The 15,789-nt window shown below is 35.5% G+C and overlaps 1 protein-coding gene across 1 annotated transcript; it reads right to left on the reverse strand.

Moving 5' to 3' along the window:
* Positions 1–1,274: 1,274 nt before the first annotated feature.
* On the reverse strand, positions 1,275–15,177 carry LOC138319961 (uncharacterized). The gene is made up of 4 exons (XM_069263068.1): positions 14,088–15,177; positions 3,794–3,872; positions 3,057–3,245; positions 1,275–1,491 (listed from the first exon to the last, which is right to left on the reverse strand). The coding sequence occupies exons 1-4, from the start codon at positions 14,418–14,420 to the stop codon at positions 1,283–1,285; spliced, it is 810 nt and encodes a 269-aa protein (XP_069119169.1). The 5' UTR covers positions 14,421–15,177; the 3' UTR covers positions 1,275–1,282.
* Between the last annotated feature and the right edge of the window lie 612 nt (positions 15,178–15,789).

Genomic DNA, 15,789 nt, shown 5'->3' on the forward strand with positions numbered 1-15,789 from the left:
AGGACTATAACAACACCGTTAAAAAGTTTTTATTCATTAATAATACAAGATTTTAGAAATCATTAATTTATCATGATCATTTAATCATAAAATGATGACCATATTGAAAAACAAGGTGTCCGAAAGGCTTATTCAAATTCAATAACTTTCATAAAGGCATTGACACAAAAATAAGGATCCTATGTCAATTAAAAATTGAAAATATTACACTTAAACATTCCGCGGCGGCCATTTTGAAAAAAATACAACATAGCTGATGGTATTATTATTTATTTATTATTATTATCAACATTCATGTTTGCATTCATTAACTCTGAAAATAAAGGTATGAGCGTAAGAATCGGAGTTTCTATCAATCAATTTTGAGATATAAGAATAGCGTCATATTGAAAAAATCAAGATGGACGACAATAGCTTTTACCAATTACTAACGTTCATATTTGCATTCAGTTACCTTAAAAATATATGGTTAGAAGAAAAAATAGGATTGTATATCAATTAGTTATCCAGATATTAGAAGTTAAATAGTTCTATGTTGGCCATCTTGGTTTTCAAAATGTTCGACAAAAAATTAACCCATTACTACCGTTCATATTTTTATCCAATAACCCTCAAAATATAGGTATAGAAAACATGAAGACTTTCCATCATTTTGTTTCAAGATATACAATGTAAGTTTTCGATTTTGTATGGTGGCTTTTTTGAAAAAATGACCACTATGGCCGTCAGCAGCCAGAGCCGATTGGGGTCCCGCTCTCAAATACCTTGTATTGGGTCACTTTTCATTTTCATTTTTGTATCACAAAGTGCACGATTTTATGCGTAAGCCTCCGGACTATTTGTGCACGCGACCATACAATGCCTACTATACCGTAAGTAGTACAGATCAGTCCGTGTCGGTGACACATTGGCTTTATTGCATTAATTGTGTTCTAATAAGTGTAAATGCGGATATTTAAAACAATTAATTAACCGCAACATGTACTATATTTTTTCAACTTTTAGGAAAATACAAATACCATTTCGTACATGTACAAATCGGAAAACATAGTTGGAACAGAAGTGTCAAGAAATAGTTCAACATAAACAATTAGATGTACTACTTATTTGTTACGTGCAACATCTTGCATTCTGTTTAGACCTTTTACCTATTTACTTTTTTCTTTCAAATTATCTCTTTTTATTTTGATTATTTCTTTATATTGTTTTTTTAAGATGAATGACAATGACGTTGTTGGAACTATTCTATTATTACCTTCTGTGACAGATATGGAAGCAACCTTTAATTTTCTTCACAGATAAAGCGGAACTGTGCTGTGCACGATGAGTCACAGAGTACATAGTCACCAGTAGCCCTCCACAGGACCAAACAATTCCCATCATAGTTTCTGATTACCGTGGACCATCCTCCGGACTGATCTAGGGCTGTGTTATCAGGTAGTCGCCAGACGCCATCCAGATATTCCCCAGCTATGAGGAAGCCTATCCTAGCTGTAAGGAAATTGTGAACGTATTTAGATGTTCTATTCTTGTGTAACACATTTAGACATGCAATTCGTCATTTAATTATTGAAGATTACATTCCCACTTTAACAGCAAGCATATATAATCAGAGGTAGTATGGTTATAGAATTGGACTGAAACTTTAATAAAGCCTCAGCAAAAAGTACATCAATAATCAGGAAATTACTTTTCAAATAACGACATAATAAACAACCCCATATTACTGGGTTTTTTCATTCCTGCAGTTAATCCATGTGTCGTATATTCGTGTCATTTTATCCTAATTACTCGTTTTATAACATATAACAATAGGTCCATGGGTCTTAATGGACACCTAAGTTCGGATACAGAATGAAACAAAGACAGATAAATACTTTATATTGGCCCAGTATGCCCTTGAGGTCAGTCAGTGGTTTATTAATTTGACTTTTTAAGCTATGAAGAGTATTTGGTTCCATTAAATCTGTGAATTCAGATGCAGAGTTTTTGAAATTTTAGACATTTTGACCCCATTTGGCCCCGCCTCTCTGGTCCCTTAACGGTCCTCTGACTATTAGTACAATACAAGACCTCAAAGAATATAGCAGTGGCAAACAATTAAGGCAATACAAAAAACTTTTTAATAGAAGAAATTCAGGTTATATATTTGATAAATTAGACTATGAATCAATGTCCTTTAGTTCCCATCAATACTTCAAGTCCAGTCTCTAGGACTCTTACCTATTTACAAGAAGTCGTTTAAAGACTTTAGCCTATTTGACCCCTGTGTCTTAAATGAAGGTCAAGGTCATTCTTCTGAACAAATTTGCAGCTATTCATCCCAGCATGTCACATGCTCAATATCAGGTCTCTAGCCGCTTACTTATTCAAAAGAAGTTGTTTAAAGATTTAGTCTATATGACTCTTGTGACCTTGAATGAAGGTCAATGTCATTTATTTGTACAAACTTGGTAGCCCTTTATCCCAGCATGCTTCAGGCTAAATATCAGTACACTTGGCCTTCTGGTTCTTGAGAAGAAATCGTTTTAACTATTTAGCCTATTTGCCCCCTGTGGCCTTTAATGAAGATCTAGGTCATTCATTTGAAAAAAAAGCAATTCATTACAGCATGTCACAGGTCAAATATCATGTCTCTAGGCCTCTTAGTTATTCACAAGAAGTTTAAATGATCAAAGCCTTTTTGACCCCTGTGACCTTGAATGAAGGTCAAGGTCATTCATTTGAACAAACTTGGTAGCCCTTTATCCCAGCATGCTACAGACTCAATATCAGTATCCTGGGCCATCTGTTTCTTGAGAAGAATTAGTTAAAAGAGTTTAGCTTTTGCGACAACTGTGACCTTGATCGTGGGTCAAGGTCATTCATTTGAACAAACTTGGTAGCCCTTCATCCCATGATGCTACAGGCCAAATATCTGTACAATTGGATTTCCGGTTATTGAGAAGAAGTCGTTTAAATGAAAAGTTTACACAGGGCGGACGGCGCACGACAACGTACGTGATGACAATAGGTCATCCTGACCCTTAGGGTCAGGCGACCTAAAATCAACTTACTAGGGTACTTAAATCTGAGATGTTGCTTGTCAAAATAGTCCATTTTGGCCTCAGAATTGACGATTGTCAGGGAGGCGTTTTCATTACTACAGGTGTCCTTTGCCGCTTGGTATGATAAAAGCTGATCATGGATTTTGAAGCAAAACCTGCCTTGGGCTGACAACATGTAATCTGCTCGTCGACATGGCTCTGTCAAGTGAAACGTTTCATAATACTGAATATCAAATTCTTCAGACCATTTATATAGATTATAAAATCAATCAAACAGGTACAAAAGGACTATCCGTGCGTTCAATTTGCAGTTGCACTAAAGTTACACCGCACTGCCAAATGGAATGCGTTTGGACTTTTCCATGATGGCGGCACCCATATGAAAGATACGCTTCGAATATAAAAGCTAAGTCTTTCAATAAAAATGATATAATACCTTAATAGTTTCGGCACACATTGAAATAAACAATCCATGTAATTTTATCGGATGTAAATACACTCTGCCTTGTTTTTAACAAAAAAACATATCGGTGACAAATGAAAAAACTGGTACGAATCTGCAAAGGGAAGGCATGGTATAGATGTCATGGTTACTATCTGAAATATGAAATAAAACCGAATTTCAAAATTTAGTCAACTGTTGGTATATGGTTGATATAAGATTTGTTATGTATGCATGGAGTTTGCACATATTGCAGATGCAGGACAGACAACGATCATTTCGCCTTGGTATCAACCGCAATTACCTGGATGGCATATTGACGTATCATTCCGGAGAGTGACGCACTGTGTATTTCGTGGACAGTTCAACACATCACATGCCGCCTACAAAACATAGATTTCATAAAGATCATCAATCTTATTATGTCCTAATACTGAAATAATGCTGAACTGAGATGTAAACTGAAACATTAGTAACATAGCAAGAGATTCCAGAGGGATCTTGGCGCCAACCAAAGAATGATCTAAGTCTGACAATGGAAACAGGGAACTTCAGCCTATTTTTCAAACTTTCTCAAAGATACTACATATAAAATTCAAGACAGATTGCTTCAGTTCTTTTAGATGAACAGCGGTAACAAACTGCAACGACAAACCGAGATGGCGAGCGGTATGCATCTTGTTGACCGATCAGTCCCAAAAGGTACTATGCACAACTAGGGCTATATGGGTAAACCACATATGAAATTTGAGAAAGATTCCTTCAGTACTTTCTGAGAAATAGAGGTAACAAACTTTAACTAACAAAATCCAAGATGGCTGCTTAGCGGCCATCTTGTTGACCGAACGGTCCCAAAATGCAATATACACAACTAGGGAGACCTACATATGAAATTGAGTATTTTCTGAGTTATAGCGGTAACAAGAAACGTTAACGGACGAACGCACGACAGACCATGGACGAGAGGCGATTTGAATAGCGCACCATCTGATGATGATAATACCCCGACGTCGAGCTCTTCAGGAAGACGTAGTCGAACCATTCTCCATGCATTTCTATATTACTTAGCATGAAGCAAACATTTTGAATTATTTATCATTCTAAATATTAGGGACTTTGGATTCGGTAAAATATCCATAAATGATATGTATTAACATTGGCAGTTAGACACTTGCGTACTAATACATTGCAGGTAGGGCGTTAGAATTGTACCTGCTGCCCCTATCGCATGATCGTAAAAGTCGACTAAATTTAGGATCTTATCTTTACGTTTCCTAATGCCTCCCTTGGCACCACCTCATTTTTGGCCTTGAGTTGAGCGTTTGCCCCTGTGAGGAAGGCTCTGGGTTCTGCCCCCTGGCCGAGACACACCAAAGTCTATGCAAGAGGCCCAAGAGGCCTTAGCGGTCACCAGAGTGCTGCTACAGAAAGAGCATTGCAAAGTTGGTTCAAATTGATAAAAATTATTTACGAATTAAAATAAACTTTAAAGTTGAACTTCCGTATTAGAATTTTTATTTTTTTTTGTTTTTCATTTTGATAGTAAGTGTATTATGTTACCAAACCTTAAGCTTAAAATTTGCTTTGCCAAAACCAAACTAGAAGTCAGTAAGTGTCAGTGATTTTATAAATTTCACTTTTATTTGGTCCCATCAAATCTGTGAATTCAGAAGAAGATTTTTGAAATTTAAGCCAATTTGACCCATTTTGGCCCCGCCCCTCTGGTCCCTGGGGGTTAGCCAGGACCAATATGGATATGGTGTTAAAATGCTATATCAGGCTAATAATTCTAACCAAGTTTGACTCATTTCCTATTAAAACTAAGCAAATAATGTTCATAAATGTGTTTTTCTTATATAGACTATATTAAATTTGACCCCCTCCCCAGGGGAAAATCTGAGATTCCAGGGCCATGAAATTCACAATTTTTGTAAAGGGCTTTAAGACCTTCCAATCTATGAAGAGTATTTGGTTCCATCAAATCTGTGAATTCAGAAGAAGATTTTTGAAGTTTTAGCCTATTTGACCCTTTTTGGCCCCGCCCCTAAGGCCCCTGGGGGTCGGCCAGGACCAATATGGATATGGTATTAAAATGCTATTTCAGGCTAATAATTCTAACCAAGTTTGACTCATTTCCTATTAAAACTAAGCAAATAATGTTCATAAATGTGTTTTTCCAATATAGACTATATCAAATTTGACCCCCTCCCCAGGGGAAAATCTGAGATTCCAGGGTCATATAATTCACAAGGACCTTAAGACCTTTCAATCTATGAAGAGTATTATAATAATAATAAGAAGATTTTTGAAGTTTTAGCTTATTTGACCCCTTTTGGCCCCACCCCTAAGGCCCCTGGGAGTCAGTCATGGAAAATTTGTTAATAGGATTCAATGGCCATTTCATAGGTATAATTCTGACAATATTTGACTCATTTCCTTTTACAAATGACCAAATAATGCTCAAAAATGTGTTTTCCCTATATAAACTTAACCCCTCCCCAAGGGGAAACCTGAGACCCCAGAGTCATGTAATTCACAATTTTTGTAAAGGACCTTTAGACCTTTCTATCTGTGAAGAGTATTTGATTCCATCACATCTGTGAGTGGAGAAGAAGATTTTTGAAATTATAGTCAATTTCAGTGATATAGCACTTAAAAAAGGGCAACAGTTCCACTATACAAAAAGACACAACATTAATATTCCGCAGTCTCCCAAAACACGCACCTCCCGCAACATACCGCACACATGGGAGGCCGTCCTTACATGACCATAGCTGTTTATAGGACGTTAATTAATCAAATAAACAAACTAATACATTCATAAACAGTTACAAAAATACTGGGTTTATTTGTGTTATTATTCATCGCAGAATATTAATATATTCTTTAAATTGATCAATATGAAAATAAATTCTAATTAAAATAATCGACTTTAGATGATTTTTATATCGACTACATTTATACGCTGGCATGTTTTTCTAGTACAGTTGTTAAATTTCAATTTTTTTATCTATCCATTAATCATAAAAAGACTATGAAAAATTGAGTGAAAGTGATGTTGTTTGTGATAAATGTCTATGTAAAGTATGAATGTAATGGGTCATCTAGTACATGTATGTAAGTGGTGCTGTGACTGAGAGCCCTCCTGTGTGGGGACAACCTTGACAGCCTTCAGATGTATAACATGTCTGGGATATTAAATGTTAAAAAAATGATAATCGAATGGATTACCATATTTTTTAATATGCATACTTGGTTTGTCGATAGGACTATTTCTTCTCCTATTATTGTTTAGTCGGTTGTTCATGGCAACACACCGAACGATGATGGAATCAACTTTTTTCTTTCCAAATCATCGGCTGTTCTTTCAAATGATATTTGTCAATGATGACGATTTATTTTCATACTTATTTTGATCAATTTTCTTTTTATACTTTATTTGATCGATTTTCGAGAATGACTAGTTAAATGTTAATGTAAGCATTGGTTGTCACATTTTTGAAATGCTTTGATGTGTAACATATATAGGGTATTAGAGCATGCTAGTACACCCATTGTATGTCACCGATATGCTTAATTGCATACGATGATGGCGCCGTTAGACGCTGACTGTTGATAGGACGTTAATTATTTCAATCAACCAAACAACCAATCAATAACGTTAACTTATGCACAAGCCAGGACGGAACGTGAAGAGACTCAAAAGGACTGGACACGATAAAGATGGACAATGGTAAATTGCGACTACGACTGATGCGTGACATGCCAGTGTTATCGAAAGGAAAATTATTCACAATATCATCTATATGCTAATCTCGACACGAGCAACAGTTTTTATGTAGTTGTTCATGTCTTGCCTGTCAAACAGTATTTACCGAGTAATGTAAACTGCTTCCCAGACGGTGATATTTGATGTATACTGTAAAAAAACAACAGGTAGCAATCAAAATAATTGTTCATTTTCGCAAATCTTTAATTCATTCCAGAAGATCAATTAATCGTAAGGTTTTTCATTCCCCCACACCCATTAGATGTGTATAATTTAACATCAATATGGTATTTTGTCATTCATTTTTCATGAGAGTAATCAAATATATCACCATACACAATATGGGTATGCATAAGTATCACGTCTTATCTAAACTGATTTATATTGATAAATGTGGCTTGTTTTCAAATCAATAACTTTTTTTCCATTTTGCTACTGTAATATAACTGTAGAAGCTGCGATATTTTTGTATGTTGACTATGACCATAGCGAATTATGAGTGTATAACTGAGCGAGTGATATTATAGAATGTTGATACTTTAATTATCTTTGGATTCTTTTGTAGCTACTGGAAGGGACATGTATTTATAGACTGATATTCTTCTTTCACTTTCAGTAATATCCTGTCTTTCTTTTGGTTGTTTCTAAACTGTCCTGTCATTGGGCCGGGAAACTATATAGGAATATGTCTTCTTCTATTTCATCAGTCTGTAGACGCTTTCCTGCCTTAACAGACTCACTCTTCTCTCTCGTCTCTGCGAGTAGAGTGTGTGTGTGTTTGTTGTCGGGAGTAGCTATGTTGTGCACGTGCAACGTTGTAGTTAGCCATACGCGGTATGACCAGGGCTTTGTGTCATGTAAATATATTAGGACGTTAATTAATTAAACAAACAAACAAACTTTGTGTCATGTAAATATATTATGCATCTTTCTTCATGTATGTCTGTATATAAAATAGCATTCGAATGTATTTCAGGTGTCCGTAATTATATACGCAAGATACCGTTCTTACATAAAACAGTTTCCCTTCACTTCAACCCCAATATATAACCGTCTGGGAAACAGTCCAGCTACTTGTAACCTTACAAATCACAGTTAGCATTCTGGCGTGCATAACTACTTTGACGTTATTATCATTGGGAACTCACAATTATGAAGCAGACAATATCCTGACATGAATAGGTCTTCCTTTCGTGACAATACTCTCATGTTAATTCATCATAGAAGCAAAATTTCTTGATCTATTCTCAAAACCCTTAATCGATTGATCCTTACTCAGTTGGCTTTAGTTATTTCTACATGAAATGCAGTTTAATAATTAAATAATACATTTAAGTGGATTGTCGTTCTTAAACCACTGCTATATTCTCTAAAGTGGTTAACTTTCCCGAGTCATATATTTCACTATATTCGCTTTTTCATTGAAATCTGCCAATTTAAAAAAAAACAGCAAAATATTAAATATTTTTATCAACGTGCCTAGTAAGAACAATATTCTCGTGGATTCCCAAAAGGATCGATAAACCGTGAAATTTACTCTTTGTGAGCATCCTCGCTAACCGTGGAATAATGACCAGACGAACTTAAAACACTATACAGTTTTATCTATGCACATATCTTTGTTTGCTCATGTTTTATGGCCCATCGACAACCAGGATCATTTAGGGCCAAACTACAAGTCATGCATTCGTTTTAAAAATCCAAATAGAAAGATACATAATGAATGCATCTAAAGACTTAAGTAAGGAATAACTAAAAAGCAGATTGTACATTTTTATTTAATAAAAGTTTCGTTCGGGGTAAAATAGTTTTATATTTATATCTATGCACATATTCTACATGGTACTTAATCTTTACTTGACATTGCATTACCATACACTTATACGACGCGTGGTATTCTTATTGCGAAACCGCTTTTGCTAGGGATGACGTTTGCTTGCTACGTTAGGTTAACATATAGCCAACATTAAATATATTAAAAACAGCCACAAAACAGCGATGAAATATTAATATCATGGTGTGTCGTATAAAGGGCAAACATGTATCAACATAAAATCGATACAACCGAAGTAAAAGTGTTAGATACGCGATCTTGTAAACAAAATATGAAACCTGCTCTACGTGCGAGGTAGGCTTTTTTTACAGAATTCAACTCTCATTTTCACTCCATCTGTGAACGAACCTTCTCCCGCTAAGCCCCATATGTAGTGTGAATTTAAATGACCATAGTAAGAGTGGTGTTTGTATGTTACTATTCTATTTATTTATTATTTGTTGGGGTGATTAAATAAACATCCTATTTACAGCTACGGTCATTTAAGGACGGCTTCCCGTGTATGCGGTGCGTGTTTTGGGAGGATATAGGGTTGTATGTTGTAACAGATCAACTGTTGCCGTTTGCATTGTACTATCCCACTGAATCAAACAAGCATACCCCGTCCGGTCATATGTTGACAACGGGCAACCCAATCGTCCCACTCTCTAAATGCTGAGCGCCAACCAGGAGCACAAGCTATCACTTTTATAGATTATCGCGTTGTCTTAGCCAAGGAGCACACGCATAGCCTACCTTACTTGGACAAGCGCTCAACCGAAAGTGAAAAGTAAGGCGGCATCAAGGAAGATCGTAGGAAGAAAAAATTCACAACAAAGAGAAAACACATTCCTAGATGTAATCATCTCTTACGATCATGGACAGCAGATACAATTTTACACTCTACCTGCAGGAAACAATGATTAGAAAGAGTAATAACAGATGAAAAAATACTAACCTTAAGAAACTACCACATCTATAGACTTTGGTGTGTACCGGCGAAGGAACAGAACCCAGAGCCTATCTCACAGAGGCGAACGCTCAACGTAAAAAAGAAGCGTTGTCAACTCTAAAGAACGTTTGAGAGGTTTGGAACTCCTAAAACAACGTGGGTGAAGTATAATTTACCATCGATGTCACGCAACTTATGTCAAATGATGACGTCATAATCACCGAATGGCGGGACTCATAGATGGTAAATTGTACTTTACCCATGTCATTTTGGGACCTCAAAACCCCCGTATTGTTGTTTGCCATTTGCAGTAAAGTAAATTAAAGTCGTTTTATGAAAGTGACTTTTTATTATAAAAGCTATGTGCCATTTGTTCACGAATCAAGAACAGCTTTCCGTATTTTATTCACCACATTGTTTAATTGATTGTTTGATTAATTAATTCACGAAAAGTTACAAACATCTTCTCCAAAGTGTTATAAGTAATTGAAATATCATTTATGCAGATATATTTACATATAAACATATCTGAAGCATACAAAAGGAACATTTCCAGTGCGACAATTTGGTGCTGTAACTACTATTTATAAGGCATATATTTTTTGTTTGTGCCTATGAATTATTTGCAGTTTAATATATCAAACATTATGGTTTACAATAAATTACTCATATTTGACAAGAAAAAATAACATGTTCGGTCCAGTTATGGCACATATTACTCTAAGGCAGATGACAACCAGGGTGATTTGGAACCCACCTTTGTTCTACATTAAGTATAAACCAAATAGCTACCAAATTATCGGAAACAAATTAATGAAGCTTTGAGTGAAAACGTATATTATTTTGTCTATCAATACCATTTTAAAATGTAAGCAATGGTATCATATTCGAGATATCTATTTTTAATGCAAAGTCCATGCAAGTCTAAAGCTACTCAATTGGTATCGAAACTGGTTAAGCTAAAATTCACTTTAATATCCGCAATATTCAATGCATGATCCAATCTAGCAATACAATACCATCGAAACTTGACAGAGCGTATATAATTAGCATGAATAGGCGATTTTGTTTTAGTACCCTAACTAATTTTACGCAAATGCGTGATAATGGCCTTTTGTCTGTTCGCTAAATAATTAAATTATGCCGGTTAAATGAGAAATCCCTAACGAGAAGAACGCACCTGACAGTGTTTAGATAGATAACATCTGAATTAAAACTCAGACTTTCCCCAGTGCCTGGTTGAATAGCATAGTCATGTGGCATATTATTCACATATTAGACTATTAACTTACGATGCAAATATTTCGTTATATTTCTTTGTAATTTTAATTTACACCGAACATATTATTACTCAATATATTAAAACATTAGTGCTTGGTTGATTAAGTATAACGTCCTTTGACAGCCAAGGACCTTTCAGGACATGGTCTAAAATATCGCATTATAGATCAAATGGCGGAATATAACAGCAATGACAAGAGATTAAACAATACTAATTTGATATATTTACACTTGCTAGGCTTGTTCACTATACGCAAATACTAGCCGATTTTGTTTACCATAACTGCATGGTAACATTGAACTTGCGTATGAAAATGTTCTATTCAACTTAAAGGGGCTACTTTTAAAAAAAAAAACAGAAACACATGGCTTTGTTTACATTTTGACGAAACATTACGTGTATATTGTTGTTTTTTATAAAATTTTGGAAAAATGTAAACAATACATATATGTTTTATATTTATATATGATACCAACATTTTATAAAGAAACGGGAAAATATCCCGACCGGGGCGACGTACAGTGCTGTCAAATGTAAACATTACCTGTGTGTCTGTGTTCGTCCTACGATCGAGTCTTTGGGGTGGACGAGCGCGAGGCCCTCTGACAGAGGTCAGTTATAAACATATCATCTTGTCTTTGTATTTTGAGAATTTAATCGTGTGTATTATAAAACGTGCACCGTTAGTAATCCACGTGTTGACAATTATGCGTTACCACAAATACATTGTAATTCTGATCTGATGAAATAAAATTTTCTCTGAAATTTACTTTGTTTGTCATGTTTATTTTACAATAAAATATTACTTTTTTTGTCGTCGCGGATGAATAATTCTACCTTACGTGAAGAGCCATCATTCGCTGTTCAATTGAGTAAGCTCCTCCCACTTTTGACCGACTTTTATTGAATACGTACTTCACATTCAAATGACGGGGACGCGCGCTCAACTGGAAACAATATGTGAGGCAGTGTCAAGGGAGTCGATGGGAAGAATAAATGAAATAAGGATGAAAAGATAATCAATTTAATCGTCTCTTACGATATCACGCAATAATGAGCGCAGGTGCAATTCTAACGCACTACTGGTATTTTTTCCGTCCTATTAACAGCTAATATAAGGAAGGCCTCCCATGGATGTTGTTGTCTTACGTGTGTGAAACACAATCTTCGTGTTGTATCTTCTTGTGTAGTGGAACTTTTGTCCTTTTTATAGTGCTACATGTCTTCACTGAAGCATGTCGCCAAAGACACCAAGCAACACACCCTACTCGGTCACATTAGTACTATTACTTTGCTGTGGTATTTTATATCTATATTGAATGTATCAATTTGATATCCATTATGTAAGTAGACCTTTTTGTGTGTTGAATTGGATACTCATAAATAAATCATACTCAAAGCGGGCGAACCAGTCGTCCCACCGTAGTAGAAACTACCATTTGTATAGACTATAGTTGGTTTCAGCCATGGGACAGAATCCAAAGCCTTCCTCACAGCGCTCAGCCGCAGGTCAGGAGTGAAGCAGGAAGTTAGTAGAGAAGTGAAAAGGTTAAATAATCTACGAATGGGACCTAATGCGGCCCATTATTCAGTAGACCGCTGTGCAAAAGATACAATGTTATACATCGTTGCAAATTGAACATCCCGATGGAGTTTGATGACGTCAGTGTTTATAGATCATGCGATGTATTTGCAACGGTTCATACGATCCTTTTACATATATTTTCAATTATCTACATTATAATTATGTATTACAGTTTTCCACTAATTAGTTTTAAAAGAACATTCAGCAATACTAGGTATCATCATTAAAAATAGAAATTTCATGTCAGAACAAATTTTCTCTGGATTCACTTTCGCTTTCATAACTCATTACTGTTATGGCGCATGGCACAACACAGGAGTGTTCCAAAATTGTGGACTACATTACTGTCCTCACCTTAAAGAAGGTCGGCGCACCGTTCTATCGGATATGTGTTATACTATACTTCATGGTCAATAATATGAATAGTAATATATGGGAGCAAGTTTAAAGAGTGGAGCATTTTGTGTATATCCGGTGGCTATGTGTCTTACTTCGGAAATATGCTTAACAATTTCTTTATTTACTACAAATCAATTGCGATATGAAACTGCTCTATATGTCATTATTTGTTTTTAAGAACAATAACATATCGAATGTAATATACGGGAAAGGGTGCGCTGAAAGAATTTTTGGATGCGTGTTAATTAGTAATACATGACGTCAATTATTTACCGAAAGGAAGGATAATCGCGTTTTACATTTTGCAGACTATTCCCAACCTGCCGGGTATTTGGAAATACAGCATTCATTGAGATTAGCATATTTTCTTAAGTTTATTTTTGTGGTACAGCATTAACTACCAAGCGTAAATTCAGTCTCCTTTTATCATGAAATAGGGACAGCAAGTACAATCCTTACGACCAACCTGCAAGAGCCTTATGACCTTTCTATCTATGAAAAGTATCTGCTTCTACCACATCTTTAAATTGTGAAGGGTTTTGAAATTATAATTAAATACACACTTTTGGTCTCTCCAACACCTCCCTTGAGCCGGACAAACAACAATTTTAATTGACCTTATGTCTTTAAAGGTTTGTGCAAAATTGCATTGGAATTGCTTAAGGATTTTGTTTATGAGAAATCGAAAATGTAATTAGTTTAGAGACACAGGACGCATAATAGTTAATCAGAATTACTATAATCAGAATAGGCCATCACTGATTTGTCAGAGGTTACAACATTGAGAAATACGTTTACCTGCCCCCCTTCCATTGTCGTCTTGTTGACAACAGTATGCAGCCATCCTTGTCGGATGTCAAGGATAGTGTCCATCACTTGTCCGGTAGAAATAGCTGTGTTCATTTCACAGCTAAGTCCACGTTGGTCGTAATTAATTGAATCACAGTTCACTTTTCTATAACACATCTTCATACACTGATGAAATCCAACATTGTCTACAGTAGTTTGTACAAACCCGGATAAGTAGCGATCCTTTCCTTCAACAAACGGTTTTAAATGACAATCCTTGGTTGATATTTGTACTAGTATAGAAAGACTATAGAATGATAACAAAAATAGTCCTCTATTCATTATTGCGCACGTGTTACTGTAGTTTTCTTATAAGTCCAATTAAAATGAAAACATATCGAAAAGGACCATGATTTCTATCAGAAACATATACAATCTCCCAATACCTAGCCCACGACTATGTTCATATGCTAATGTCATGTGTTTTAGTTTAACGGCTCATCGACGGTTAATATCCTTTGATTATGCGTCGTGGAGGGCGTTCGACTGCTAGACGTCTAGTGATGGCAATATTGTGATTAATTGTTAATATGTGAAGCAAAGATTTTTAAGGTGTCAAAAAAGATAACTCAATAATAACTAATGAGTTTTAGCAACATGCACAGTATCCAATAACTAATGTCAGAATATTCATTAGCATCAATGTAATATTAGCCGTGCACGGTGCTACTCAACGAAACGAACACGAGGTTTCAATATGCGATTTATCGTTAATAGTTACCAACAGAATAACAATACTTGGGTTTTGATTTTACAAAGTAAAAAAAAAAAAAAGATCAAACAATCAAAATGAAGTTTGGCAGTCTTGCCAAAAATATCACATCAGGTCAATTCAAAAAGTCAAAAAAGTGTTACAGTACGTTTCATGTCAACATGCATAAGTCATATACATTTTATAGAACATTTATTATGTGTCGTTATACATTTTTATAAGCAGCATGCACGCTTGTCTGTGCCTTTAAGTGATTATCACACCGTAATTATCTTGTGGTTGTCAAAAGACAAAATATCAGGTAAAATTGTTCTCCTAGTTACGCCACATCAAATATTTATCTTATATAGCCATTAACTATCAATAATCCATTTTGTTTTGTCAGTTTTATTTGGCTTGGTGTTATGATTTACGTCGTTATTAATAGTCATGGCATTTAGGACGGCCCGTGTATACTTAGTGCTGCCTATATGGTGAACGCTAAGCAATAGCAGAAACAACACTTTTATATAATCAGGTGTGTCTCGGCCTGGGAACAGAACCCAAAATCTACCCCCACAAGGGCGAGCGCTTAATAGTAAGGCGGTGGCAAGCGAGACATTAGGAAGAATAAAGCCAGGTAGGAAGAAGAGAAAGCATAATATTTTAAATTTAGTCGCCTTTTAAGCATGCAATAGGGACAGCAGGTACATTTCAAATTTGATTAAAATACAGATCCTTATTATCACTACCTTTGATAAGAGGATTATCACTACCTTTGATAAGAGGATCTGAGAAAATCCAAATAGGAGTCATGTCCAGGTGACCTTTGAAAATAGCCAATAAAATTGCTACTTGCAAAATTTTGACTGTGAATTTCAGGGGACGAAATAGAAAAACTATCAGAATTATTTTGGTTTACGTAGTCATCTCGCCCACAGAGCATAACAAAGCTTATTG

The sequence above is a fragment of the Argopecten irradians genome, chromosome 3, assembly GCF_041381155.1.
Source record: "Argopecten irradians isolate NY chromosome 3, Ai_NY, whole genome shotgun sequence".
In the NCBI taxonomy this organism is placed as follows: Eukaryota; Metazoa; Mollusca; class Bivalvia; order Pectinida; family Pectinidae; genus Argopecten; species Argopecten irradians.

Excerpts from the sequence above, each read along its gene's own strand:
- LOC138319961 (XM_069263068.1), bottom strand. The coding sequence starts at position 14,420 with ATGAATAGAGGACTATTTTTGTTATCATTCTATAGTCTTTCTATACTA. Across the intron at positions 3,873-14,087 it reads CGACAATGGAAGGGGGGCAG|GCGGCATGTGATGTGTTGAA; the intron begins GTAAACGTATTT and ends TATGTTTTGTAG. Across the intron at positions 3,246-3,793 it reads TACGTCAATATGCCATCCAG|AGCCATGTCGACGAGCAGAT; the intron begins GTAATTGCGGTT and ends TTCACTTGACAG.